This window comes from Molossus molossus, unplaced genomic scaffold (genome assembly GCF_014108415.1).
Source record: "Molossus molossus isolate mMolMol1 unplaced genomic scaffold, mMolMol1.p scaffold_m16_p_3, whole genome shotgun sequence".
Lineage (NCBI taxonomy): Eukaryota > Metazoa > Chordata > Mammalia > Chiroptera > Molossidae > Molossus > Molossus molossus.
Genome location: NW_023425366.1, coordinates 108,568,567 through 108,594,668, shown reverse-complemented (window position 1 = coordinate 108,594,668; position 26,102 = coordinate 108,568,567). Strand labels below are relative to the sequence as shown.

At 39.3% G+C, this 26,102-nt stretch overlaps 1 protein-coding gene across 8 annotated transcripts in view; it reads right to left on the bottom strand.

Annotated features, from left to right (window-relative positions):
- PARN (poly(A)-specific ribonuclease) overlaps positions 1–26,102 on the bottom strand; it is a 203,471-nt gene that overhangs the window by 135,072 nt on the left and 42,297 nt on the right. For 6 of the 8 annotated variants that reach the window (XM_036278938.1, XM_036278934.1, XM_036278936.1 and 3 more), the window contains 5 exons: positions 23,523–23,566; positions 20,177–20,219; positions 18,376–18,451; positions 13,545–13,664; positions 13,180–13,249 (listed from right to left, as the gene is read on the bottom strand). In XM_036278938.1, the coding sequence (XP_036134831.1) occupies positions 13,180–13,249; positions 13,545–13,664; positions 18,376–18,451; positions 20,177–20,219; positions 23,523–23,566 (353 nt within the window). The remainder of the gene's footprint in view (positions 1–13,179; positions 13,250–13,544; positions 13,665–18,375; positions 18,452–20,176; positions 20,220–23,522; positions 23,567–26,102) is intronic. The other 2 variants (XM_036278939.1, XM_036278935.1) reach the window with 1 other exon arrangement.

Sequence of the window (26,102 nt, the reverse complement as noted above, 5' to 3'; positions counted from 1 at the left end):
AAAACTCTCAGCAAAATGGGAGCAGAAGGAATATACCTCAACATAATTAAGGCTATATATGACAAACCCACAGCCAATGTCATACTCACTGATAAAAAGTAAAAGCGTTTCCGCCCTGGCCAGTTTGGTTCAGCGGTTAGAGCGTCGGCCTGCGGTCCTGAGAGACCCGGGTTCAGTTCCCGCTAAGGGCGCGTACCTCGGTTGCAGTTTGTCCCCAGCCCTGGTCAGTTGTGTGGGTGGCAGCCACTCGATGTGTTCCTTTCACATCGATGTTTCTCTCTCTCTCTCTGTTCCTCTCTCTCCCTCCCACTCTACCTGAACAAAAAATGGAAAAAAAAAAAAAAGGAAAAGCGTTTCCCTTAAGATTAGGAATAAGACAGAATGTCTGCTTTCACCATTCTTATTCAACATAGTACTGGAAGTCCCAGCCAGGCAATCAGACAAGAAGAAATAAAAGGCATCCAAATTGGAAAAAAGATGTAAAACTGTCATTATTTGCAGAGGACATGATACTGAATATAGAAAATCCCTAAAAACTCCAACAAAACACTACTAGAAGTGAGAAATGAATTCAGTAAAGTAGCAGGACACAAAATTAATATTCATAAATCAGTGGTATTTTTATATGCCAATAATGAACTATCAGAAATAGAAACCAATAAAGTAATCCTGTTTACAACTGAAAAAAAAAAAGAATTAAAAAAATAAGGTACTTAGGAATAAATGTAACCAAAGAGGTAAAAGATCTGTACTCGGAAAATTGTAAGATACTGAAGAAAGTAAGTGAAGAAGATACAAATAAGTGAAAGCATGTACTGTGCTCATGAATAAGAAGAATTATCATTAGAATGTCGATACTACTCAAACCAATCTATAGATTCAATGCAAGTCCTATCAAAATACGAAAGGTTATTTTATAAAACTAAAGCAATAATTTATACAGAACACTGAAGACTCCAAATAGCCTCAGCAATCTTGAGAAAGAACAAAGTTGGAGGTATCATAATACTTGATATCAAAGTATACTACAAGGCCATACCAATCAAAACAGAATGGTGCTGGCATAAAAACAGACATATAGGTCAATGAAACACAATACTAGAGAGCCCAGAAATAAACCCATGTCTATAAGGTCAATTAATATTTGACAAAGGAGGCAAGAACATACAATGGGGTAAAGAAAGTCTATTTAATAGCTGGTGTTGGGAAAATTGTACAGGTACATGCTAAAAAAAAATGAAACAAGACCATCTTCAAATACCATATACAAGAATAAAGTCAAAATGGATTAAAGACTTAAATATAAGACTTGAAACCATAAAAATCCTTAAAACCTCTGACATTTCACCCTGGCCGGTTTGGCTCAGCGGTTAGAGCATCAGCCAGTGGACCAATGAGTCGTGGGTTTGATTCAGGTCAAGGGCACATAACTCGAATGCTGTTCGTCCTCGGCCCTGGTCGGGTCATGCAGAAGGAAACCAGTTGATGTGTCTCTATCACATCGACATTTCTCTCTGTCTCTCTCTCTCTCCCCCTCCCTCCCACTCTATCTAATGATAAATAGAAAAACATCCTTGGGTGTGGAATAAAAAAACAACAACAATAAACCTCTGACATTTCGAAGATGGCAGCGTAGGTAAACGTGGTCTCGCCTCCTCCCACAACCACATCAAAATTACAACTAAACTACAAAACAAACATCCTTCAGAACCGCCTGAAATCAAGCTGAATGGAAGTCCTACAACTACGAAATTAAAGCAGCAGCCACATCCAGACTGGCAGGAGGGGCGAAGGTGCAGATGAACAGGTCCCACACCCATGTGTGGCAGATAAAAATCAGGAGGGATACCTGGGTTGTGAAGGTCCTCCCTGAGGAGTGAGGGGTCCCCGTTCCACACCAGGTGCCCAGCTCAGGGTTCCAGTGCCAGGAACAGAAGTCCCCATAACTTCTGGCTATAAAACCAGTGGGAACTGAGGCTGAGGGAGACTGAGGCTGCTGGAGCCTCAGGCACCTTCTCTCTTTTTTTTTTTATCCTCACCCGAGGACATTTTTTGTTCAGGTAGAGTGGGAGGGAGAGAGAGGAACAGAGAGAGAGAGAGAGAAACATCGATGTGAAAGGGACACATCGAGTGGCTGCCACCTGCACGACCGACCAGGGCCAGGGACAAACTGCCACCGAGGTATGCGCCCTTAGCGGGAACCGAACCCGGGTCTCTCGGGACCGCAGGCTGATGCTCTAACCGCTGAGCCAAACCGGCCAGGGCTCAGGCACCTTCTCTTAAAGGGCCCATGCATGGACTTACTCGAATGGCTTCCTTTGAGCTCCAGCCCAGAGGGAAGGCAGCTTGAAAGGCACCACAGACATACCGGGAAGAACTGAGTTGTTTGGCATTGGGGCAAGGACTGGAGAGGCAGCTTTCTCTCAGACAGACTTGCTGGCAGAGGCCTTTGTTCCTTTGGTGAGCCCTTCCCCAACAGGGCAGACAGATGGCCATCATATCTGAGACTCCAGCAACCTGGTTCATACTGTTTGCCCCGCCCTGGTGATTCCCTGGGACCCTGCCCCACCCAACTTTCAGGCCCACCTAAGCTGTTTCTAGTGGTTTTACCATAGAATTGGCCTGTTTTGGACCCTGCTTCAGATTTTCCTAAATTCTCTCAAACAAGCAGCATCTGGCCACAGCGAGCCCCATACCTCACACTAAGTGGCCCCAGGCCTAGCACTAGAAGCAACCAGTATTGGTTCACAGCTTGGCTTTGCCTGGGCACCTCCAAGCCCACCATGAGAAGCAGCCATTGGCAGATCGCTTTGTAGCTTATGCCTGGTGGCCCCAGATAGGCAGTGGCTGACCTTGCCCCAGAGCCAGCACACCCAGTGGACAGCTTCAGACCATGTCAAAGAACCACCACTCAACCACCTCCACAAGTGACACACTCAAAGAACAGACTCTGGTGGGTACCAGAGCCCTGCTGAAGTAAGTCTTGCTGTGTGTGGTGGGCCCCTACACCGCCAATCCTCCAAGGTAGTCAGAGGTCAGTGGTCAGTGGGCAAAGCTAGTCCTTGCAGCTGATCAGCCTGAGTAAAACCCTCCCAATGACATACAAACAGCAATCAGGACTCAATTACAACAGAAGAGTGTAAAATCTACATGAGGCGTGCACCTCGTGGGCCCAGCTGGGTGATCAGGGAGGTTGTGCCACTGGACCCTACAAGACATCTACTACAACAGGCCATCCTAGGAAGCCTAGAAGACATAGTAACTCTACCTAACACATAGAAACAAACACAGGGAGGCAACCAAAATGAGGAGACAAAGAAACAGGTCCCAAATGAAAGAACAGAACAAAACTCCAGGAAAAGAACTAAAGGAAATGGACATAAGCAATCTAACAGATGCAGAGTTCAAAACACTGCTTATAAGGATGCTCAATGAACTTAGCGAGGGCCTCAAGAGCATAAAAAAGGACTGGTCAGAAATGAAGGAGGCATTAACTGAAATAAAGAATAATTTACAGGGAATCAATAGTAGAGTAGGTGAAGTCAAGAAGCAAACCACTGATTTGGAATACAAGGAAGCAAAAAACACCCAATCAGAACAGCAAAAAGAAAAAAGAATCCAAAAAAATGAGGATAGTATAAGGAGCCTATGGGACGTCAAGAGTCCAACATTCGCATCATGGTAGTGCCAAAAGGAGAAGAGAGAAGGCGAGAAATTGAAAATGTATTTGAAAAAATAATGAGAGAAAACTTCCCCAACTTGGTGAAGGAACAGGCATACAAATCCAGGTAGCACAGAGAGTCCCAAACAAGATGAACCCAAAGAGGTCCACACCAAGACACATCATCATCAAAATGCAAAAGGTTCAAGACAAAGAGAGAATCTTAAAAGCAGCAAGAGAAAAGCAGTTAGTTACCTACAAAGGAGCTCCCAAAAGGCTGTCAGCCAATTTCTCAAAAGAAACTTTGCAGGCCAGGAAGGAATAGCAAGAAATATTTAAAGTGATGAAAAGCAAGGACCTACAACTAAGATTTCTCTATCCTGCAAAGCTATTTAGAATCGAAGGCCATATAAAGAGTTTCCCAGACAAGAAAAAGCTAAAGGAGGTCATCACTACCAAACCATGTTGACAGGTCTTCTTGAAGAAGATAAAAAAATATGAACAATAAAATGGCAGTAAATACATATGTATCAACAACTGAATCTATAAACAAAATGAGCAAGCAGAACAGAAACAGACTCATAGATACAGACAACTTTTTTTTTTTTTTTTGGTACGTGTCCCTAGAGGGAACCGAATCCAGGACTCTTTGGTCTGCAGGCCGACGCTCTAACTGCTGAGCCAAATCAGCCAGGACCAGAGAACTTTTTGTTGCTTGCCAGATGGGAGGGGAGATGAGTGAAAAAGATGAAGGGATTAGGAAGTCCAAATTGGTTGTTAGACTGATGAACCTCAAAGGGAAGGAGGGAGGTAGGTGGGGTGGGAGGAGATAAAGGGAAGAGAGGGGTGGGATTGGGGTGGATGGGGTCAAGGGGGGGGAAAGAGGGACATCTGTAATACATTCAACAATAAAGATAAGCTTAAAAACTTAAAACAAAACCTCTGACATTTCTCTTAGCAATACTTTTTCTGATATACGTATCTCCTCAGGCAAGGGAAACAAAAGAAAAAAATAGACAGGACTACAATAAACTAAAAAGGGTTTGCACAGCAAAGGAAACCATTAACAAAATGAAAAGACAACCACTGAATGGGAGAACATTTTTGTCAATGATACATCTAATAAGGAGTTAATATCCAAAATTTATAAAGAATTCATACAACTCAACACTAACAAGTTTTTTTTAAAAGGGCAGTCCTGGCTAGTTTGGCTCAGTGGTTAAAGCATCAGCTTTCGGACCAAAAGGTCATGGGTTTGGTTCCCAGTGAAGGGCATGTACCTGGGTTATGGGTTTGATCCCAGACCCAGTTGGGGTAGTGCAGACAGCACCAATCAATGTGTCTCTCTCACATCAGGTTTCTCTCTCTCTCTCTCTCTCTCTCTCTCTCTCTCTCTCTCTCTCTCTCTCCCTCCCTCCCTCCCTCTTTCTCTCCCTCTTTCCCTCTCTCTTCCTCTCTCCCTTCCATTCTATCAAGAAAATCAATGGAAAAATATCCTCAGATGAGGATGGACAACAAAAAAAGGGCAGAGGACCTGAATAGACACTTCTCCAAAGAGGATATACAGATGGCCAACAGACATATGAAAAAATGCTGAAGGTCACTAATCATCAGAGAAATACAAATAAAACCACAATGAGATATCACCTCACACCTATCAGAATGGCTATCATCAATAAATTAACAAACAAGTGTTGGCGAGGATGTGAAGAAAAGGGAACCCTAATGCACTGTTGATGGGAATGCAGATTGGTGCAGTTACTATAGAAAACAGAGTAGAGGGTCCTCAAAAAATTAAAAATGGAACTGCCTTATCAACCAGGGATTCCACTTCCAGAAATAAATCCAAAGAAACTTGAAACCCTAATTCAAAAGAGTATATACACCCCTATGTTCATTGCAGCTCTACTTACAATAGCCAAGATTTGGAAGCAGCCCAAGTGCCCATCAATAGGTGAGTGGATAAAAAAAGCTGTGGTACATTTATACAATGGAATACTACTTGGCTGTAAAAAAAAAAAAAGGAAATCTTACCCTTTGCAACCACATGACGAACCTGGAAAGTATTATGCTAAGTGATACAAGCCAGTCAGAGAAGGACAAATACTATATTATTTCACTTATATGTGGAATCCAATAAACAAAATAGAGAACAGACTGACAGTTGTCAAGGGGAGGTGGATTGGAAGGCTGGGTGAAATAGGTGAAGAGATTAAGCAAAAACAATATAAAACTCATGGCCCTGGCTTGTTTGGCTCAGTGGTTAAAACATCAGCCCATGCACAGGAGGGTCTCGGGTTCGGTTCCTGGTCAAGAGCACATACCTGGATTGCAGGTTCAATCCCCAGCCCCAGTCTGGAACATGCAGAAGACAACCAATGGATGTGTCTCTCTTACATCAATGTTTCTCTCTCTCTCTCTCTGTTTTTTCTCTCTCTCCCCACTCCCTTCCTCCCTTCCACTCTCTCTAAAAAAAAAAAAATCAATGGAAAAAAATATTCTCTGGTGAGGATTAACAAAACAAAAACAAAAACAAAAAACTCATGGAGGGAAAGGGGGGTGGGAGAGGTGGAAGAGGGTATAGGGAAGATAAATGGTGAGGAAAGAAGACATTACTTTGGGTAATGTGTGTTCACAATTCAATATACAGATATTGTATTACAGAATTGTACACCTGAAACCTGTACAGATTTATTAACCAATGTTACTCCAATAAATTCAATTTTTTAAAAATTTAAGGAAAAAAAAGAAAGAAACAGCTCCATAAAGGACAAATTTATAGAGACACAAAAGTACATCAGAGGTTACCAGGGACTGTGGAGAAGAAGAAATGGGAAGTGATTGCATGATGGTTATGGAGTTCTTATTGGGTTGAGGAAAAAGTTCTGAAAACACTTCTGGAATACACAACATTGTGAATGTAATTAATGCCACTGAATTGTACACTTAAAAGTTATTAAAATGACAAATTATATGTTACATATATTTTACCATAATTTTAAAAAATTTATAACATCATATACCAAAAACCACTGTACACTTTAAATGGGTGAACTGTATGATATGTGAATTTACATCCCAATAAAGTTGTTAAAAATTTTTAAAGAAACAACTCCCAGGGAATCACTCAGTAAATGCTACTTCTTTACTCTATTCTCTCAATAAAAATCTACAGCTGAAAATGCTACACAGCACAAAAGACTAAGAAATAACCATATGCCTCAAAGGAGAAAAACAACAGACACAAAAAAGATACATTCAAATCTTCTCCCTGAACACCATTTATTTTCTTTTCCTTTTCCTTTATTGATTTGAGAGAGAGAGGAAGTGAGAGGGAGAGAGAGACAGAAACATCGATAAGAGAGAACATCTGAGAGAGTACATCGACTGGCTGCCTCTTGCATGATGCCCACTGGAAATCGGGCCTACAACCTGGGCATGTGTCCAGACCGGGAATAGAACGAGTGACCTCTTGGTGCATAGGTTGACACTGAGCCACACTGGCCAAACCCTGAACACCATTTACTTACAAGCAAGCTTTGCCTCCCCTCCCTCCCTTTTCTGATCAAAACTTATAAGTGACAACAAAGCCCTCCTTATAGGGTATGTCCCATACAAAAGGTATGATTAGATGGTATCTTCTATGAAAGCAAACAGCTCTCCATTTGCTCATAGCATCTGGTCAGAGAAACACATCTTCAACATATAAATGTCCCCACAGCAATGGCAGCAGTGACAAGCTAACTGAGACCCATGTCAAGCACTGTGCATTTTGCATACATTCCCCCATTTCACCTTCACAACAACCCTATAAAATGGGCACTAATATTCTCAATCACAGATGAGGAAGCTGAGGCACAGAGAGGATAAGTAACATGTGCAAGATTGCACAGGTAGGTATAAGGAGTGAGGCTGGGATTCACAACTACTCTATACTACATGATATCCTAAAGTAAAGCAATTCTACTGAATAAATTAATCAAATAGTTTTTAAATTTTAAATGCAAATGGAAACTAATTATGTGAAGTGTTGTGACACTCATGGCAATGCCTTATCAATAGTACAAACGGTGTTATAGCTCTTGCTTACATTCAGAAGTTGGAACTACCATGGGGGTGGAGATACTGTGACACTTAAAACAATGGACCTAAAAAAAATAAAACAATGGACCTAACCATTCAGATACCTGACCTGAACAGTATCTCAGTAAAGACACATTCAATCCACCACCTAGGATGCTAAAAACCAACAGCAAACACTGGGAATCAGAACACTTTAGCCTTATCCTCTTGTTATTCCAGCAACTTTTGCTCCTCTGAAGAGGGGCAGGCAGGACAAGAGAAGGTCCAGTGAAAGCCACCTTGCAGGTGCTCAGGCATCATCTTCTTGAGAGATAAGCAGAGTCTGTACTTCCAGACATGTGGCCTACTGACAACCTGCTACCAACTGGCATGTGACCTAGCATCCACACAGTGAAGCATGAACAGCAAGTTGACAGTAAATGGGGCAAGTAAGAGTTGCTCTGTCCACTATCAGGGAAAGGGCTGGAAAGAAAGGAAGTGCAGTTGGCCCTCTGTGGATTCAAACAAATTCAAATGGAAAATATTTTTTAAAAATATTACGTTGTTGCCCTGGCCAGTTTGGCTCAGCAGTTAGAACATCGGCCCATGGATCAGAGTTCCAGTTCGGTTCCCGCTAAGGGCACGTACCTCGGTTGTAGTTTGTCCCTGGCCCCGTTTGGGGTCATGTGGGTGGCAACCATCTGATGTGTCTCTCTCATATCAATGTTTCTCTCTCTCTCCCTCCCTCTTATCCTCCTGCTCTATCTGAAGATAAATGCAAAAATGTCCTCTGGTGAGGATAAAAAATTAAAAAAATATTACATTGTTGCCCGGCCAGTGTAGTTCAATGGATTGAGCATTGTCCCATGGACTGAGAGGTCCCTGTTCGATTCTCAGACAGAGAACACACCCAGGTGCAAGCTTGATTCCCAGTGCAGGGAGCGCAGGAGGCAGCTGATCAAAGTTTCAATCTCTCTCTCCCTTCCTCTCTCTCTAAAAAAAATAAATAAATAAATAAAAATTAAAATGTTACATTGGTGTTGACATGTACTATGTGGTCAGGCCTACAGTAAAGACTTTTTTTTTCTTATCATTATTCCCCAAATAATACAGTATAACAACTATTTAAATAGTATTTACATTGTATTAGATATCCTAAGTAATCTAGAGATGACTTCAAGTACATGGGAGAATGTTTGTAGATTATATGTAAATACTACACCATTTTTATATAGGGAACTTAAGCATCTGTGGATTTTGGTATGTATGGGGGGTCCTAGAACCAATCCCCCTTGGATACTGAGGAATGATTGTACAGCCCTGATCTTCAGTATTCTGTTTACCTAAAATCTTTCAGTTTAAAATCTCTCTAATGTTAAATATGAAGCCCAATGCATATTACAAAACAACTTGCTGCCAGCAAATGATTGCTTTCCATGGAGAAAAAGGAGCGGGACACTGGTATGCATTATCTTAGGCACCATAATGGTTCCTCATTTCTACACACTTATGTCAGTTATATATACCTATACCACCTTCCATAAATTGTTGTATTCATTTGCATAACAAAACTTTAAAAGTGCCCCAAATCAAAGAAACCTTGCTTCCACTATGTACCAATCTGACTCACTTCATCATCTTTTTCATAAGCAAACACTAAAAGGTAGGTACAAGCAAAAATGAAACCTCATATATGCTGCCACTATATTCCCATTTTATATCCATGTGATAACAAATTTTCTTCTGTATCACTAAACTAAAAACATAAAATACATTATGCTACTACATCTACTTTTTTAATTCTCCTAGCATGTTAAATAACCTTCTATGTTAAGATAGGAAAACAATATATACTAGGCACCTACTAAGTTCTACAAACTATCAAAGTCCTTTTGTATCTCATTCAATCTTTATAATTTCTGTGGGAGGTGAACAGTATTATCCCCATTTTACAAAGGAGGAAACAATTTGTCCAATAACATAGCATTCCTTCTAATGGTCTCTCTCCTCATCTGCAGCTTAGAAAGAACATACAGCAGGGTCATCCCAGAAAAACTTGTTTCTAAAGAAATCCTGTTCAGAGTCAGGACATTTGTATTAAAAACAAGGTGGCCATCCTTTATGTATAGTAAACTTCAGGCAATTTTTGTTTTATTTATATTTATTGTTGAAAGTATTACAGATATTCCCCCCCCCATTGACACCCTCCTCCCCACTCAATTCTTTCTTTTTAATTTTATTACTTATAGAGAATAGCCAAAATTAGAGACTTAGTCATTTCTTTTTTCCTTCTAAGAACTGAGGTAAATGGAAAATAACCTTCCCCCAAAAAAATCCTTCATAAAAGGTTATCCATAAGAGAATTAAAGGGGTCTTGCAGAAACAGATGACTATTAATAAAACATAAGGCAAAAGTCTGATTTTGTGCTTTCTGTGGTGCAAAAAGTAAAAGCAGAGAGTATTTTTAGTTCTTCCTAGCCTAAGAGGATTTAACCAAAGGATCTTCTCTAAGTCTGGTTTTTCATGCGTTGATTATAACTGACAAAGATTATAAAAGAACATAAATCATTTCCTGACCAAACAGCCTACAACATAAATGAAGAGCACATTCCACACAGCCTGTCATTAACAGTGGTCTGATCTTGATTTCCATCATTCACCTCTCTACAACTTGTGGGAGGTGCCCAGACCATGAAAGAGACAAAATGGCACCATGCAAAAGCCTCATGGAACATTCTTGAGAAAAATACGGCTCAGAACACATCTTATATTATAGTCAGTCTCTGCATACTGCTCAAACACAAACTGTCTTGGGATATTCTCAATAGTGACTCAATGAAGCTCCCAAAAAGATACCTAATGCAGTCAAATGCCAATTTAGGATAATGTAGAACTAGACTTCCCTTCAGGGTTTACTTATTAAACATAAATCTGCTGACAGCAGAACAAAATATTATTTGATTATGTGAGCAGTTTGATGTTCTTCCAAATTTATGTTAGGACTATGTATATTTGGTTGAGGTATAATGAGAAAAGCCTGATGCCAAAACATATAAACCCTCAGAAATATTAACAAAATTTTCAAAATCAACCACTTGGTATGTTTTTGGCAACTGTTGGATGTTTTTTCTTTAGGGGTAATCTTGAAAAAAATGTCATAAATCAAATCTGCATTTAAGTAAGAATGAGGTCAATATTAACAAAGAAAGATATCAAAAGAAGCAACTGCTTTTCCTATTTTCTAAATGAGTTAAGAATGGACGTCTGTACTTGACCAAGCTATTCCAATACAGAATAATAAAAACAGTTCTTATTTTATATTTCAAATCCTGCTGAAATTTTTTTTTCTTTCAAAGATGAAGAAAATATTCTTCCTTTATAGATGAGGAAAAATAAAGCAAAAAAATTAAATTAGGCAAGAATTTTCAGTGCAATATCACAGAAGGATTCCTGAGTCCTCAACTATTTTTGTATATTTTGTATCTAGGTTTCAGGAAAAAAATCTGAATGGACACATGTCCCAATTTAAAATCAAGCTATGTGTTTACCATCCAGTTCTTTTGAGTAATGGTCTTACAGATTATTAACAATATTAAACTGATCTAGAAACTGACCTAACATAAAGTCTTAGTTAAGCTTTTTAATTAAAGCTTATTTTAAGTGTTCTTCATGTTGGTCATAACGATTACTGATAAAGTAGGTGCTTCCTGTATCTAACTTTATATCTATCACCTGATTTTATAAGGAGCTGATATTTCATAGAGAGTAAGCAAGCATCTCCCAGTTGAAAATTTTGAAAAATACTATTGAACTATGAACTTAACATCGTGCACATAAAAATGTAAGGAATAGCCCGGTCGGTGTGGCTCAGTGGTTGAGCGTCAACCCATGTACCAAGAGGTCGCCAATTTGATTCCCGGTTGGGGCACATGCCCAGGTTGTGGGCCTCATTCGCAGTGAGGGGTATGTAAGAGGCAGCCAATTGATTTTCTTTCTCATCAATGTTTCTATCTCTCTCTCCCTCTCCCTTCCTCTATAAAATCAATAAAGAAAAAAAATTATTAGTAAAATAAAATAAAAAATAAATATGTAAGGAAAAACTATGATCCAAACAATATTTAGTGTCACCAGTAGGTTCCATAGTCTATGACATAAGCTGCCCTTCCAAAGATGTAAAAGCTAAGCACTGGCCCTGAAATAAGAGTAAGAGCTAAGAAAATCCTATAGTACCCTTAAGATCTGGATAGACAGCAAGAACTCAGTTGTTAGCAGAACTCATTTCCCATATGGAAAAAGTCAACTTAATTTCTAATATACACCACATTGTTACCCAGTCCACTTTGAAAGACGTCTGGAAAATCAAACATATTTACTTTTGAATTTCCATAGAAAAGAACAAAGATTAAAAAAATAAAAAGCCACAGCATGATAAAATTCCATGAGACTACACAAATTCTGAACCTGTAGCAATCCAGATGTTTAGAATTAACATCTGTCTCTGCAGCATGTCACCTAAGTACAAGCACTGTGATACTAGTATTTATACAGACATCCTAAGGAGACAGTATTGTTATCCAATACAGCATTGATAGAGTTGAAAAGTGTTGCACAGAATGTAAAAAATTAAGTAATCAACCCAAAATAATTTTTCTCCCGTGGTGGTGATCCCTGTGGGCTGTCTTGTTCTCTCTGGCTCGCCCAGAGTCTCCCGGAACCAACCCTGCTAAGAGAGTTGGAGTAAAGATGAAGGGTTAGGGCTCTGGTACAGAGCCAAACTATGGCCTGCTTAAGGAATATATCCATAACTTTAGTTTCAACTGTGCCAAGAAAAGTACAAACCGCACTTTGAAGCAATAATCTTGAGATTCTTTGAAAATGTTCTGAACTTAGACTTCTCCCTAAATCACATTGACTTCTTCAAACAATGAAGGTTCATGAGCAAGCCTGTACTTCATTGGATCTATCCAGATGAGGGCTCAGGATGCAAAGACAATCAAAGCTCCACAGATTATCTTAAAAGCCATTTGTATAACCAACATCTTAGAAACAATATTTAATCAGATAATACTATAAGCATAAATAATAATTTCACATATAAAGTCAGGGTATACACACACACACACACACACACACACACACACACGCGCACACACACATTTCTCCCTTGTTGGAAATTTAAACGCAAAACCACCAGTGCTTTGTCCTAGAAGAGATGCACTATCATTGGCAGTTTTTTTTTTTCTTTCCTTCTTTTATTTATTTTTAGCTAATATATTTAATAAATTTTTTCCTAAAAGGTCAATTTCCATTTTCAAAAAAAAACCTCAGTCACTAGAGATGAGAAACATTTCATCTAAAAATGAACAACACCTCCCAACCATCCCAAATTGACATTCTAGATACTAGGCTATTCCATAGTGAGAGAATGTGGGCCTTAGGACCCACTGATTACTTACTTGTTAATAAAAGGTTCAATGAGTTTTGATCTGGCAGACACATGAATTTCTGGAGGACTAAGAAAAGAACCTAATAAGGAAAAGAAGCAGAGTATTATATACAGTCAAGTAGACAAAACCTGAAAGTTCAGGCAAAAATATATTTAAATCAACAGTATGGGTCCACAAGGATAAAAGGTACTCATATGGGCCAAGTACCATACAACAGTTATTAGTTAATGGTTCCTCCCTGAGTACTCTCTGTCCTTTCCATCCCAATCTCCTGACTCCAGCCCCTCCCACTTCTAACTGGGTGAGTGGATCCCAAGGAAATAGTAGACAGCTAAGAGCCACTATAGACCACTGTGTCTGACAGAAACACATACAGTGAGTACCTAGGTAGTTTGTCATGGAGATGAAACACAGTCCTGTGATATAAGCATCATAGCCTGCCTCATGGAGCTGTTCAGAAGCTGTGTCATAACTTGGAAAACCTTCTGCACTTTCTAAAGAGAAAAAAGAAAACACAGTTTTCCCAAGGACATCAAAAATCATGAAGACTGGTAAGTGTACTACCCTACCAAATTCAAATTATATTTAGTATGGGCTATAGAAATATTCTACATAAGCATTTAAAAAGCTTTACTTTATTATTTAAATACACTTTACATTCATATTATTTTATATCAGTTTCAGGTGTACAACATTGTAGTTAGACAACCATTTACTTTACAGAGTGTTCCCAGTGATATTTCAGTACCCACCTGACACCATACATAATTATTACAATATTATCGACTATTCCGTATGCTATACTTTACACCCCTTGTGACTGTTTTCTAACTACCAATTTGTACTCCTTAACCCCTTCACCTTTTTCATCCAGTCCAACACCCTACCCCTTTGGCAACCATTAGTCTGTTCTCTGTATCTAAGAGTCTGTTTCTCTGTTTGTTCGCTTACATTATTCTTTAGATTCTACATGTAAGTGAAATCATCTATTTGTCTTTCTCTGACTGGCTTATTTCACTTAACATACTAACTCCCTAGGTCCATCTGTGCTGTTGCAAATGGTAAAACTTCAGTGTGTTTTTAAGGCTGAGTAATATTCCATCATATACATGTACCACAGCTTTTTTATCCACTCGTCTATGGGTCGGCACTTGGGTTGCTTCCATATCTTGGTTATTGTAAATAACTCTTGCAAGGAACATAGTGGTGCATATATTCTTTCTGATTGGTGTTTTGGGAGTCTTAGGATATATATATATCCAAAAGTGGAATCGCTGGGTCATAAGGCAATTCCATTTTTAATTTTTGAGGACCCTTCACACTGTTTTCCATAGTGCTACACTAATCTGCATTCCCATCAACAGTGCACAAGGGGTTCCCTTGTCTCCACATCCTCACCAACACTTGTTATTTGCTGATTTATTGATGATAGTCATTCTGACAGGTGTGAAGTGTTCTCACTGTGGTTTAAATTTGTATTTCTCTAATGATTAGTGACCTTGAAAGTCTTTTCATATGGCTATTGACAATCTGTATGTCTTCTTTGGAGAAATGTTTATCCAGGTCCTTTGCTCATTTTTTAATTGAATTGTTTGGTTTTTTGGTGTTGAGTTGTATGAATTCTTTATAAACTTTGAATATTAACCCCTTATCAGATGTATCATTGGCAAATATGTTCTCCCATTCAGTGGGATGTCTTTTTTGTTTTGTTGATCGTTGCCTTTGCTGTGCAAAATCTTTTTAGTTTGATGTAGTTCCTTTTTTCTTCTTCTTTTGTTTCCCTTGCCTGAGGAGATATGTCAGGAAAAGTATTGCTAAGAGAAATGACAATGGCTATATTTTCTTCAAGAAGTTTTATGGTTTTAAGTGTTACATTTAAGTCTTTAATTCATTTTTACTTTATTCTTGTATATGTCATAAGAAGGCAGTCTAGATTTATTTTTTTGCACACACTTGTCCAATTTTCCCAACACCAGTTTTGTTTGTATGTTTGTTTGTTTTTAGGTTTTTTTTTTCTTATTCCCTTTTGTAGCCTTTTTTAAAATTGAATTTGAGAGAGAGAGGAAGGGAAAGGGAGATACAGAACATCGAGAGAGAACATTGGCCGCCTCCTGCATACCCCCCACTGGGGAGTTGGCCCACAATCTTGGCATGTGCCCTGACCAGGAATCGAACTGGTAGCCTCTTGGTGCATGGGTCAATGCTCAACCACTGAGACACACTGGCCAGGCCCTAATACCAGTTATTAAAAAGACTGTCTTGATTCCTTTATGTGTTCTTGCCTCCTTTGTCAAATATGAATTAACCTTATAGACATGGGTTTATTTCTGGGCTCTCTATTCTGTTTCACTGATCTATATGTCTGTTTTTATGCCAGTACCATTTTGTTTTGACTACTATAGCCTTGTAATATAGTATGATATCAGGTACTATGATCCCTCCTACTTTGTTCTTCTTTCTCAAGACTACTGTGGCTATTCAAGGTCTTTTGTGGTTCCATATAAACTTTTGAATTATCTGTTCTTCTGTGAAATGCACCACTGCTATTTTGATAGGAACTGCACTGAATCTATAGATTGAAAAAACTCTTTCCACAAAAGCCCTTACAATATGAGATAACAGAGTCACTGAAAATGAGGGCTTTTATCTAAACTAGAGCAATGCCTCAGTTGTGTTACCAAAAAGAGTCACAGGCCTCCCCATTGCACACTGGTCAGTGCTATTTATGATCATGCCTACCTTGCTTTAAGACAATGATTCCTCTTCTGATTGCTCTCTAAGGTCACAAAAAGAAGTGTCTTCCCTTATAGATAATGGCAGCATTGGGACACAATAGGAATTTCAGAATAATGATTAAGCATGCATTCCAGAGTCCCACTGTATTTAATTTTTAATCTCTGCTCACCACTTATTTGCTTTGTGATCTTGGGCAGGTTGCTTCACCTCTGGTCCTTCACTTTGGTAGAATGAAGATGATAAGCAACCCCTGCCACACACCATTTTTTTGGTGAGGATCAAAAGAGCTAATGTAGCCCTGGCCAGTTTGGCTCAGCGGTTAGAGCGTCGGCCTGCGGTCCAGAGAGACCCGGGTTCGGTTCCCGCTAAGGGCGCGTACTTCGGTTGCAGTTTGTCCCCGGCCCTGGTTGGTCGTGCGGGTGGCAGCCACTCGATGTGTCCCTTCACATCAATGTTTCTCTCTCTCTCTCCCTTCCTCTCTCTCCCTCCCACTCTTATCTGTACAAAAAATGGAAAAATATCCTCGGGTGAGGATAAAAAAAAAAAAAAAGCTAATGTAAGTAAAGCTCTTACATTACATTGGTACAAGGTAAATGCTCACTAATTATTATCTATCAACACCCTAGGCAATCCTCCCAAAAGCAAGACTCCAATCAATAGTGATAGCTCAACTCAACATTGCCCTCTACTATGTTGCGAAACTTACAGATCTAAAGATGAGAGCACAACTAACTCCAAAAATAGTTCAGAACTTTCTGTAATGCAGCCCTTGGAACATGGGGCCACTTCACAGGAGAGACCATTTCATAACATGATTCTTTTGTCACATGGATGTACACAGATGCTGAAAGGATAACATCTGAGGAGAGTGACCTACCTTTAGAGTAAATTCTCTACCAGATACCAGAATATTATATGGAAAAAATATGACAAAATTGTAACTCATAATTATTTCCTAGAACCATTCAGGAAATGAGCAAAAAGGTACAATAGAATCAGGCCTGGCCAGTTTGGTTCAGAAGTTGGAGGATTGTGGGTTCAATTCCAGTTAAGGGCATATACCTCGGTTGCAGTTCGGTCCCCAGCCCTGATCAGGGTCGTGCGGGAGGCAATCAATTGATGTGTTCCTGTCACATCGATGTTCCTCCCCCCCACCCCCATCTAAAGATAAATGGAAAAATATCCTCAGTTGAGGATTTAAAAAGTTACAACAAAATCAAAAGTATGAAGAGAAATTATCAATGAAAAGGCAGTAATTGTTTTTACATCAATACAAGGCTCTGTAAATAAGAATTTCTTAACCTCCATAAGTACTAAATATTAAGACTTTAAACTTAAAAAAAAGTCTTATAATAGCCAACTAAGTAATAGCCTCTACTCTACCACCAGGTGAAACACAGATTTCCAAAATCAATTACTTCCATTATATTGATACAGAAAAAGTCAGTTTTTCAATTTCCCCTACCCACCCCTCTTCTTTTTTTCCTGAAGATTTTTCATTGATTTTTAGAGAGAGGAAAGAAGAGGAAGAGAGACAGAGAAACATAGATGTGAGAGGGAAACAATGATCTGCCACCTCCTGCATGCCCCCTACTGGGTATTGAGCCTGCAGTCTGAGCATGTGCCCTGACCAGGAATTAAACCAGTAACATTTTGATGCACAGGATGACCCCAAACCATCCAGCCAGGACTACCCACCCCTTTTTCTTAATTCCTTTTTTGCGACTATTATCCAGAAAGGGAAGCAAATAACTGTATTCTTGGCTACTATAGTTATAGTACCTGCCATTGTCAATTTCTGAAACTTTAGTCCTATTATCCATGTCTTCAGAATTTTGCAGGCTACAGTCAATGGAAAGCTAATTACAGTATCTGCACCACAATCAGGCAAACAGGAACCAAGGAAGTAACACCTGAAATGCTCACCAAATACCCAGGTAGGGACCATGGCCAAACATCTCTGCCCAAAGAAACATTCCTCCCTACTTCTAGTTTCTCTCACTGCTGCTATTACACTCCAAAGCCATCTCTGAAGGAAGAAAGGGTGGTCAGGACTCTCCTTTCTCATCTGTAAACCTTAGGTTCCTCTGAAACAAAAAGTATATTTTCATTCTAGCCCCAGCAATTAATCACCAATTCTTTGTCTCTGCTTAAACATGCACCACAGAAAGGACACATCAAGTTTTGAAAGAATTCCAAGCACTAATAAATAAAAGCCCTGAAGGTTTAATTGCTAAACTTCTCAATGAACAGGCTATCCAATTCTATGCACATAAAATATAAGATTAGAAGACTACTTTTATTCAGAAAACACAAATTCAACATTGGGCATAAGCAAGTTAATTTAGCCAAAATCTATAAATGTACAATGTAGTTTTTAGAGCAGTGTCACCTTTATTCTACAATATAAATCAATACACAATTATCACAAAGAGTTTGGAATTTTCATTTTATATTTTATATTCTTACCAACTTTAGGAGGGTTGAAAGGTGTCTCTTTTAACCGCTTTTCCAATTCTGCAAGGGATGTGTTGTTAATGATATCCTACAAACCAGTAAGAAGAGAATTACGAGCCTTCATCATCTCAGTGCAATATATATTAGAGATACTGCCCCCTGGTGTTCTTTTAACAACACAAGGGGGCAGTATTCAGTGTGAAAGAAAAGCAGCAACTTTAATTTTCACCATATAGGAGGTTTAGTCATATGAAAGAAGATGTGTACAGATGTGCTAAATATCTACAGACCTTGGGCCAGAAAGCTATATTTGTTCTAATACTGTGCTGACATTCATTTCACTCGGCTGCATAGTCACGTCACAAAATAGCAAATGATTATACCTTTACCTAAATTTTCTTCATTAGAAAATACATAAAATAAGGAAGATAAAAGAAGTATGTGCATGTGTAACCTATTCAAAAATACATTATATATTGTAATGATTGTTGACTGGCAATTTTACGCAGAAATTATCTCATGTCACCAGCTATTTTTTCGTAATTGTGTATGAAAGTGAAAGAATCTAAATAAACTTCAATATACTTTATTTATACATAATGAATTTAAATAAACTTTGTATATATCTGCTACATATTATATTTTATACATTTTATATATTTTAGTAATTTTTTTGGTGTGGTATACTGTATAGCAATCACCTTTTGAAAAACACAGTTTACACGTTCTAGTTGGATTTTTTTTTTTTATACCAGTGACTGTTTTTTCTAAAACATGGTCTTTTAGTTGCCCTGAAAGCCTAAAACATGAATCAAGTAAGGAGCTCTTTTAGAAGCACCAGAAGAAGTTTTAGGTTGTGAGCTGCACTCATTGGAACCAGCAGATATTCCATTCCTTAGCTACTTCAAGAATATAGAATGGTGTGGTTTTTCTAACTTTGACCCTCAGAGCAAAGAGTCACAAATACAATTATCCTATATTACCCTGAGTTTCAAAAACTGAAATAGCTAATCAAGTGCAAACACTAGTTAACTCGTGAGTGATCAACAATGTGTTAAAAACTTAAATTTAGCCCTGGCCAGTTTGGTTCAGCACTTAGAGCGTCGGCCCTCGGACCAGAGAGTCCCAGGTTTGGTTCCCCCTAAGGGCATGTGCCTTGGCTGCAGTTTGTCCCCGGACCCGGTTGGGGTCTTGTGGGTGACAACCACTCAATGTGTCTCTCTCAAATTGATGTTTCTCTCTCTCTTCCTCCCTCTCTCCCTCCCACCCTGTCTGAAGATAATGTCCTCAGGTGAGGAAAAATAAAAACTTACATTCAAAAAGAATAAATGGGAGCCCTGGCCGGTTTGGCACAGGGATTAGAGCATCGACCCGTGGACCGAAGGGTCACGGGTTCAATTCCCAGTCAAGGGCATGTACCTGGGTTGCAGGTTCAATCCCCAGCCCTGGTTGGGGTTGTGTGGGAGGCAACCAATCAATGGCTCTTTCTTACATCGATGTTTCTTTTTCTCTTTCTCTTTTCCTCCCTCCCTTGCACTCTATCTAAGAAGCAATGGAAAAATATCCTCAGGTGAGGGAGAGAGAAAAGAATAAAGGGGAAAAAAAGAATTCTACCTCCTACAGACAACCGTTATTCACATTTTGATATATTTATTTCTAATTTCCTTTTTATCTTTTTCATTCTTCTCTTTCTTTCTTTATTTGGATGGATTTGAAAAGAACATTTAAATATACGAGAATTCCAAAGCTCTTAGTAACAATTCTGAACATTTCAAATATAGCTTATCGTTGATAGTTCAAATTTTTAAAATACCTTAAAAGGTTGTGTGCTGGCCATCAGTTTAGTATCCAAGAGTCTAAAAACAAAAGAATTGTTCATAAGGTAAACAAAATGTATATCAATGTTTAAAATGTATTTTACTCAAATGAATAGCCTATTGTCATAACAGTAGACAGGGGAATTAAACATAGTAGCCATTATGAATCTGGCACTGGCATCCCTGTTAGGGTAGCCTGGGAACTTGGTTCCCTCAACCAGGGACTTCATCAAGAGGCTGTGGGAGAGTCCACACTCTGCCATATGCAGAGCACACGGATATGCTTATACCCAGAAAGGGAATGGGCTACATCAATCTCAAGGGTAAATTAAATATTCTCATATGTTTTTACATAGTTCAAATATTGCTGTAGGTCTAGCACTGCCAATACGTTACCATCTACCACCACTATCCAGATTTGTATACTATAAATTCTTGGAGGGTCGAAATCTGCATTTGGCAGGTTTATGCTATTGTAGTTATTTCTTACTACTCTGTTTCAATGACTTGAATACTAAATACTGAGAGAGACAGACAGACTAATATGAAAACTGTTTCTTTTCACATAAATATGAACACTAGATAATAGGACAGAAACATCCTGGCTACAAGACCAACTGCTCCACTGCCTCGCCTGTCCATCTTCAAACAGGTCCTCAAATGCAGAAGCTTGCTCCATAGGCTGAACATGGCTGATACGTGATCTAACAGATACATGACATATCAAAATTAACATGCAGTATAACTGTGGAAAACACTAATGGGTAAAGGCACTCACTGATTTAAAGTAGAGGAAAAAAATCTCTAGTTAGACAGTTCTTGACTGACTACAGAATACTCTCAACTGGATAGTTCAACAATATCCAACTATATATATTCAACTATATCCAATATACATCTGAATACTCTCAACTGGATACTTCACTGTGACCAAGGTTCATCCAAAATACAGTAAAGACAAGAGCCAACTCAAGAAAACTTCACCAGCACAGCCAGTGTGGCTCACTGGTTGAGCACTGTCCCATGCATTCACCAAGAGGTCACCAGTTCGAATCCCACTCAGGACACCTGCCCAGGTTGTGGGCCTGATCCCCAGTGGGGGGCATGCAGGAGGCAGCCAAACAATGTTCTCTCTCATCGATGTTTCTATCTCTCTCTCCTTCTCCCTCTCCCTTCCTCTCTCTCTAAAATCAATAAAGAAAACAAAAGAATGTCCAGTCAAGATGGCGGCGTAGGTAAACACGATATGGCTTCCTCCCACAACCACATCAAAGTTACAACTAAACTACAGAACAACCATCATTCAAAACCACCTGAAACCAAGCTGAATGGAAGTCCTAAAACTACGAAATTAAAGAAGCCACATCGAGACTGGTAGGAGGGGCGGAGACGTGGAGGCGCACCCACGTGTGGCGGATAAAAATCAGGAGGATACCTCAGCTGGGAAGGTCCTCCCTGAAGATTAAGGGGTCCCCATCCCACACCAGACGCCCCGTTCTGGGTTCCAGTGCCAGGAAGAGAAGTCCCCATAACTTCTGGCTGGAAAAATCAGAGGGAACTGAGGCTCAGGGAGGCTGAGGCAGCTGGAGTCCCAGGCAGCTCCTCTTAAAGGGCCTGCGCACGAACTTATTGAACTCAGTCCCTCTAAGCTTGGAGGGGAGGCAGCTCGAGGGGCGCCAGAGACATACAGGGAAGAACTGAGCTGTTTGGCATTGGAGCGAGGGCTGAAGAGGGGGCTTTCTCCAAGACAGACATGCTCTCAGAGGACTTTGTTCCTTTGGTGACCCCTTCCCTGGGGCAGCAGACAGCCACCATATCTGGGACTCCAGCAACCTGGCTAAGACTGGTTGCTCCACCCTGGTGATTCCCTGAGGCCCCACCCCACCCAACTTTCAGGCCCACCCAAGCTGTTGCCACTTGCTTAACCATAGGATTGGCCTGTCTTGGATCCTGCTTCAGGTTTTCCTAAATTCTTTCAAACAAGCAGCATCTGGTCTCAGCTAGCCCCATACCTCTCGTTAAGTAATACTGTACATAGAAACAAACAAAGGGAGGCAGCCAAAATGAGGAGACAAAGAAACAGGTCCCAAATGAAAGAACAGAACAAAACCCCAGGAAAAGAACTAAGCAAAATGGAGATAAGTAACCTAACAGATGCTGAGTTCAAAACACTGCTTATAAGGATGCTCAATGAACTCTGTGAGGTCCTCAAGAGCATAAAAAAGGACCAGTCAGAAATAAAGGATGCAGAGTCAGAAATGAAGGAGGCACTATATGAAATAAAGAATTTACACAGATTCAGTAGTAGAGTAGGTTAAGCCAAAAAGCAAACCATCGATTAGGAATATAAGGAAGCAAAAAACACCCAATCAGAACAGCAAAAAGAAAAAAGAATCCAAGAAAATGAGGATAGTGTAAGGAGCCTCTGGGACAACTTCAAGCGTGCCAACATTCGCATCTTGGGGGTGCCAGAAATAGAAGAGAGAGAACAATAAATCGAAAACCTATTTGAAACAATAATGGCAGAAAACTTCCTTAACTTGGTGAAGGAAACAGACATACAAGTCCAGGAAGCACAGAGAGTCCCAAACAAGATGAATCCCAAGAGACCCACACCAAGACACATCATCATCAAAATGCAAAAGGTTCAAGACAAAGAGAAAATCTTAAAAGTAGCAAGAGAAAGGTAGTTAGTTACCTACAAGGAGTTCCTATAAGACTGTCAGCTGATTTCTCAGAAGAAACTTTGCAGGCTAGAAGGGAGTGGCAAAAAATATTCAGAGTGATGAAAAGCAAGAACCTACAACCAAGATTACTCTATCCTGCAAAGTTGTCATTTAGAATCAATGGCCAGATAGTTTCCCAGACAAGGAAAAGTTAAAGGAGTTCACCAAACCGTTATTATACGAAATGATGATGGTTCTTCTTGAAGAAAAAGATAAAAAATATGAACAAACAAAATGGCAGTGAATACATATCTATCGACAACTGAATCTACAAACAAAATGAACAAGCAGAACAGAAACATTCTCTGGACCATAGGCCGACGCTCTAACCGCTGAGCCAAACCAGCCAGAGCACAACAGAAACATTCTCATTGATATAGAGAACATTTTGTTGGTTGCCAGATGGGAGGGGGGTTGGGGGAATGGGTGAAAAGGGTGAAGGGATTAAGAAGTACAAATTGGTTGCTAGACTGACAAACCTCCCACTCTACCAGAAGATGGATAGAAAAGTGTCCTCAGGTGAGGATTAAAAAAAGAAATTACTATATACCTATTTGTATTATACATGCCATGATGACTATTTTAAATGAAAGACAAATCCTGTAAGGAAGCTTACCTGGGGAAAACAAATGTTGTCATCTCCTTAAATTCATTTAAGTCCTAAAAAACAGAAGAATCACTTGTTACAATTTTACTAATGCACTCACGGTTTTAAAAACACATAAATTTCTAGTTTTATAGGTCTCTTCTCAAACTGTTATACTTCACACAAGTCCTTTAAAACTAAACTGCCAGACCAATTTCTAGTTAATAAAAACTTTTTAAAAATCCTGCCCTGGCCAGTTTGGCTCAGTGGTTAGAGCATCAGCCCGTGGACCAGAGAGTCCCAGGTTCGGTTCCCACTAAGGGCATGTACTGGTTGCAGTTCATCCCCAGTCTAGGTTGGGGTCATGTGGGTGGCAACCACTCAATGTGCCTCTCTCACATTGATGTTTCTCTCTCTCTCTCTTCCTCCCTCTCTTCCTCCTGCTCTATCTGAAGATGAATGCAAAATGTTCTCAGGTGAGGATTAAAAAATAAATCTTCACGATTTCCTCACTGATTGGGAATCATATGACTTGATATAAAACCTCTGTATAACCAAAACAAACAATTTTAAGTATTTTATGGCTGAAATAGGAGGGAAAAAAATGTTTCTATTATATGTAGAAAACTTTCAGTAATAGCTCTATTACATAAATTCATCATTATAATGGAATTAGAAAAATTATGTAAATAAATGGTTTACACAGGTAATGGATACTGTAAACTATGTTATACTTTTATTGGGAACACCTCTGAAATGTTAGCTAAAATGACCACTAAAATACACACTTTCCAACAGACACATGATTTCTGTTTTGGCTACTCAGAAAATTGCCGAAGTGGCACCAATATGAAGTACCTAAAGTAGACAATTCATTTCCCAAGTTTATTTTGATCAGGAAGTCTAAAGCTGAAATGAGATTGCTCTAATTTTGAATTAATTCATTTACAGGCATAATTGCCTCACCAGACTGATAGTCATATTCCTGACCCTTTGTAACTATACTTCTCTTCAGTATTGTTCATGCGTCATAGGAAACTGCAATTTCCAATGAGCACTTCAAGCCTGTAAATGCAGATTATATTTAGATACTTTGCAAAACTTAGCAGCTTTTCAATGGCTATTGTTAAATTAATGGACAATACATGAACAAATGGTTTCAATGCTAACTCAAACAAAAATGCAATGAGGACTGTTTGTCATCTATTGATATCATTACAAAGCATCACAAGTAAGAAAAAATTAGAATTGTGGCTACTTTCAGAGTCTGCAATAACAGAGTTATAAATCAGTGCCTTCTAAAAGGTTATGTGAAGCCCTGGCCAGTTTGGCTCAGCGGTTAGAGCGTTGGCCCACGGACCAATGAGTTGCAGGTTCAATTTTAGTCAAGGGCACATGTCTCAGTTGCGGTTTGTTTCTGACCCTGGTTGGGGTCATGAGGGAGGCAACCAGTCAATGTGTCCCTCTTGTGTCTATGTTTCTCTCTCTCTCTCCCCCTCTCTCCCTCCTGCTCTATTTGAACAAACATGGAAAAATATCCTCAGGTGAGGATTAAAAAATAAAATAAAATAAAGTAAAAGGTCATGTGGAAATACCAAGAAGATTAAGAAGATACTCTCCAAAATAGATTCTTTGTTATACATTTAAATGCATATTTTGGTACCAGTGTTTGTAAAAGTACTACCATTTTACATAGGTTTTCTCATTTACATAACTGCTTCCAAAGATAGATGGAAGAAATTCACTTTCCCCTTCTGATAATGATAGAACACAAAGAAGTTAAGTAACTTATTCAGGTTATCTTAGTAATAATACAAGGGATAAAACCACTTATCCTAATCCAACTTCTACTCTGCAACAAATCATGTGCTCTTTCTACTAAAATTTGATTCAAAACTAGTTTCATCTAAGTAGCATTTATCAAGTGCTTACCTACAAAATGCCATACTAGGCATTTAAACACAGGTAATAACAAGGTTACGCTCCTTATCCAATGAACTAATCACTTAGAAGGAGAAGAGGGGGTAAGCTGTAAAGACAAAATTCATGCACCGTAACAGGCACACAGTTCTGTGGGAGGTCACAAAAATGAAAGATTACCTGTTGGGCAAGGCAGCAGGAAGGGAAAACTTCCTGCAAGAGGCATAAGCTGGACCTTGGTAATATGGGTAAAGTTGTATACAGCAAGTATTGAGAAAGGTTAGAGAAAATTCAAGTTGGAGGAAATTATATTCCAAAGCCACAAAGCACTTCCCAGGGAACAAATGAGCCAGTCTGGCTAGGAATAAGAAGAGTAACAAGTGGCTAGACTACATTAAGAAGGTTGGGCCAGATGATAGAAGCTTGATATGTCAAGCTAAACAGAATCAACTGTATAGAAAAACAAAGAATGTGGGATTGGTTCAGAATTTTGAGCAGGGTTAGTGAGGTGAACAGAGCCATACATCAGAAGATTATAAAACTAGCACAGGGGGAAGACCCTTATTTGTTAAATCAATATTCAATGCCTCCTATGTGCCAAACTCTGTTTGGTATCCAAAACACCTATAAACACAGTATTAAATATACTTCCCTCTTTCTTTACTGATAACCTTTTTGCTTTCAAGGTCA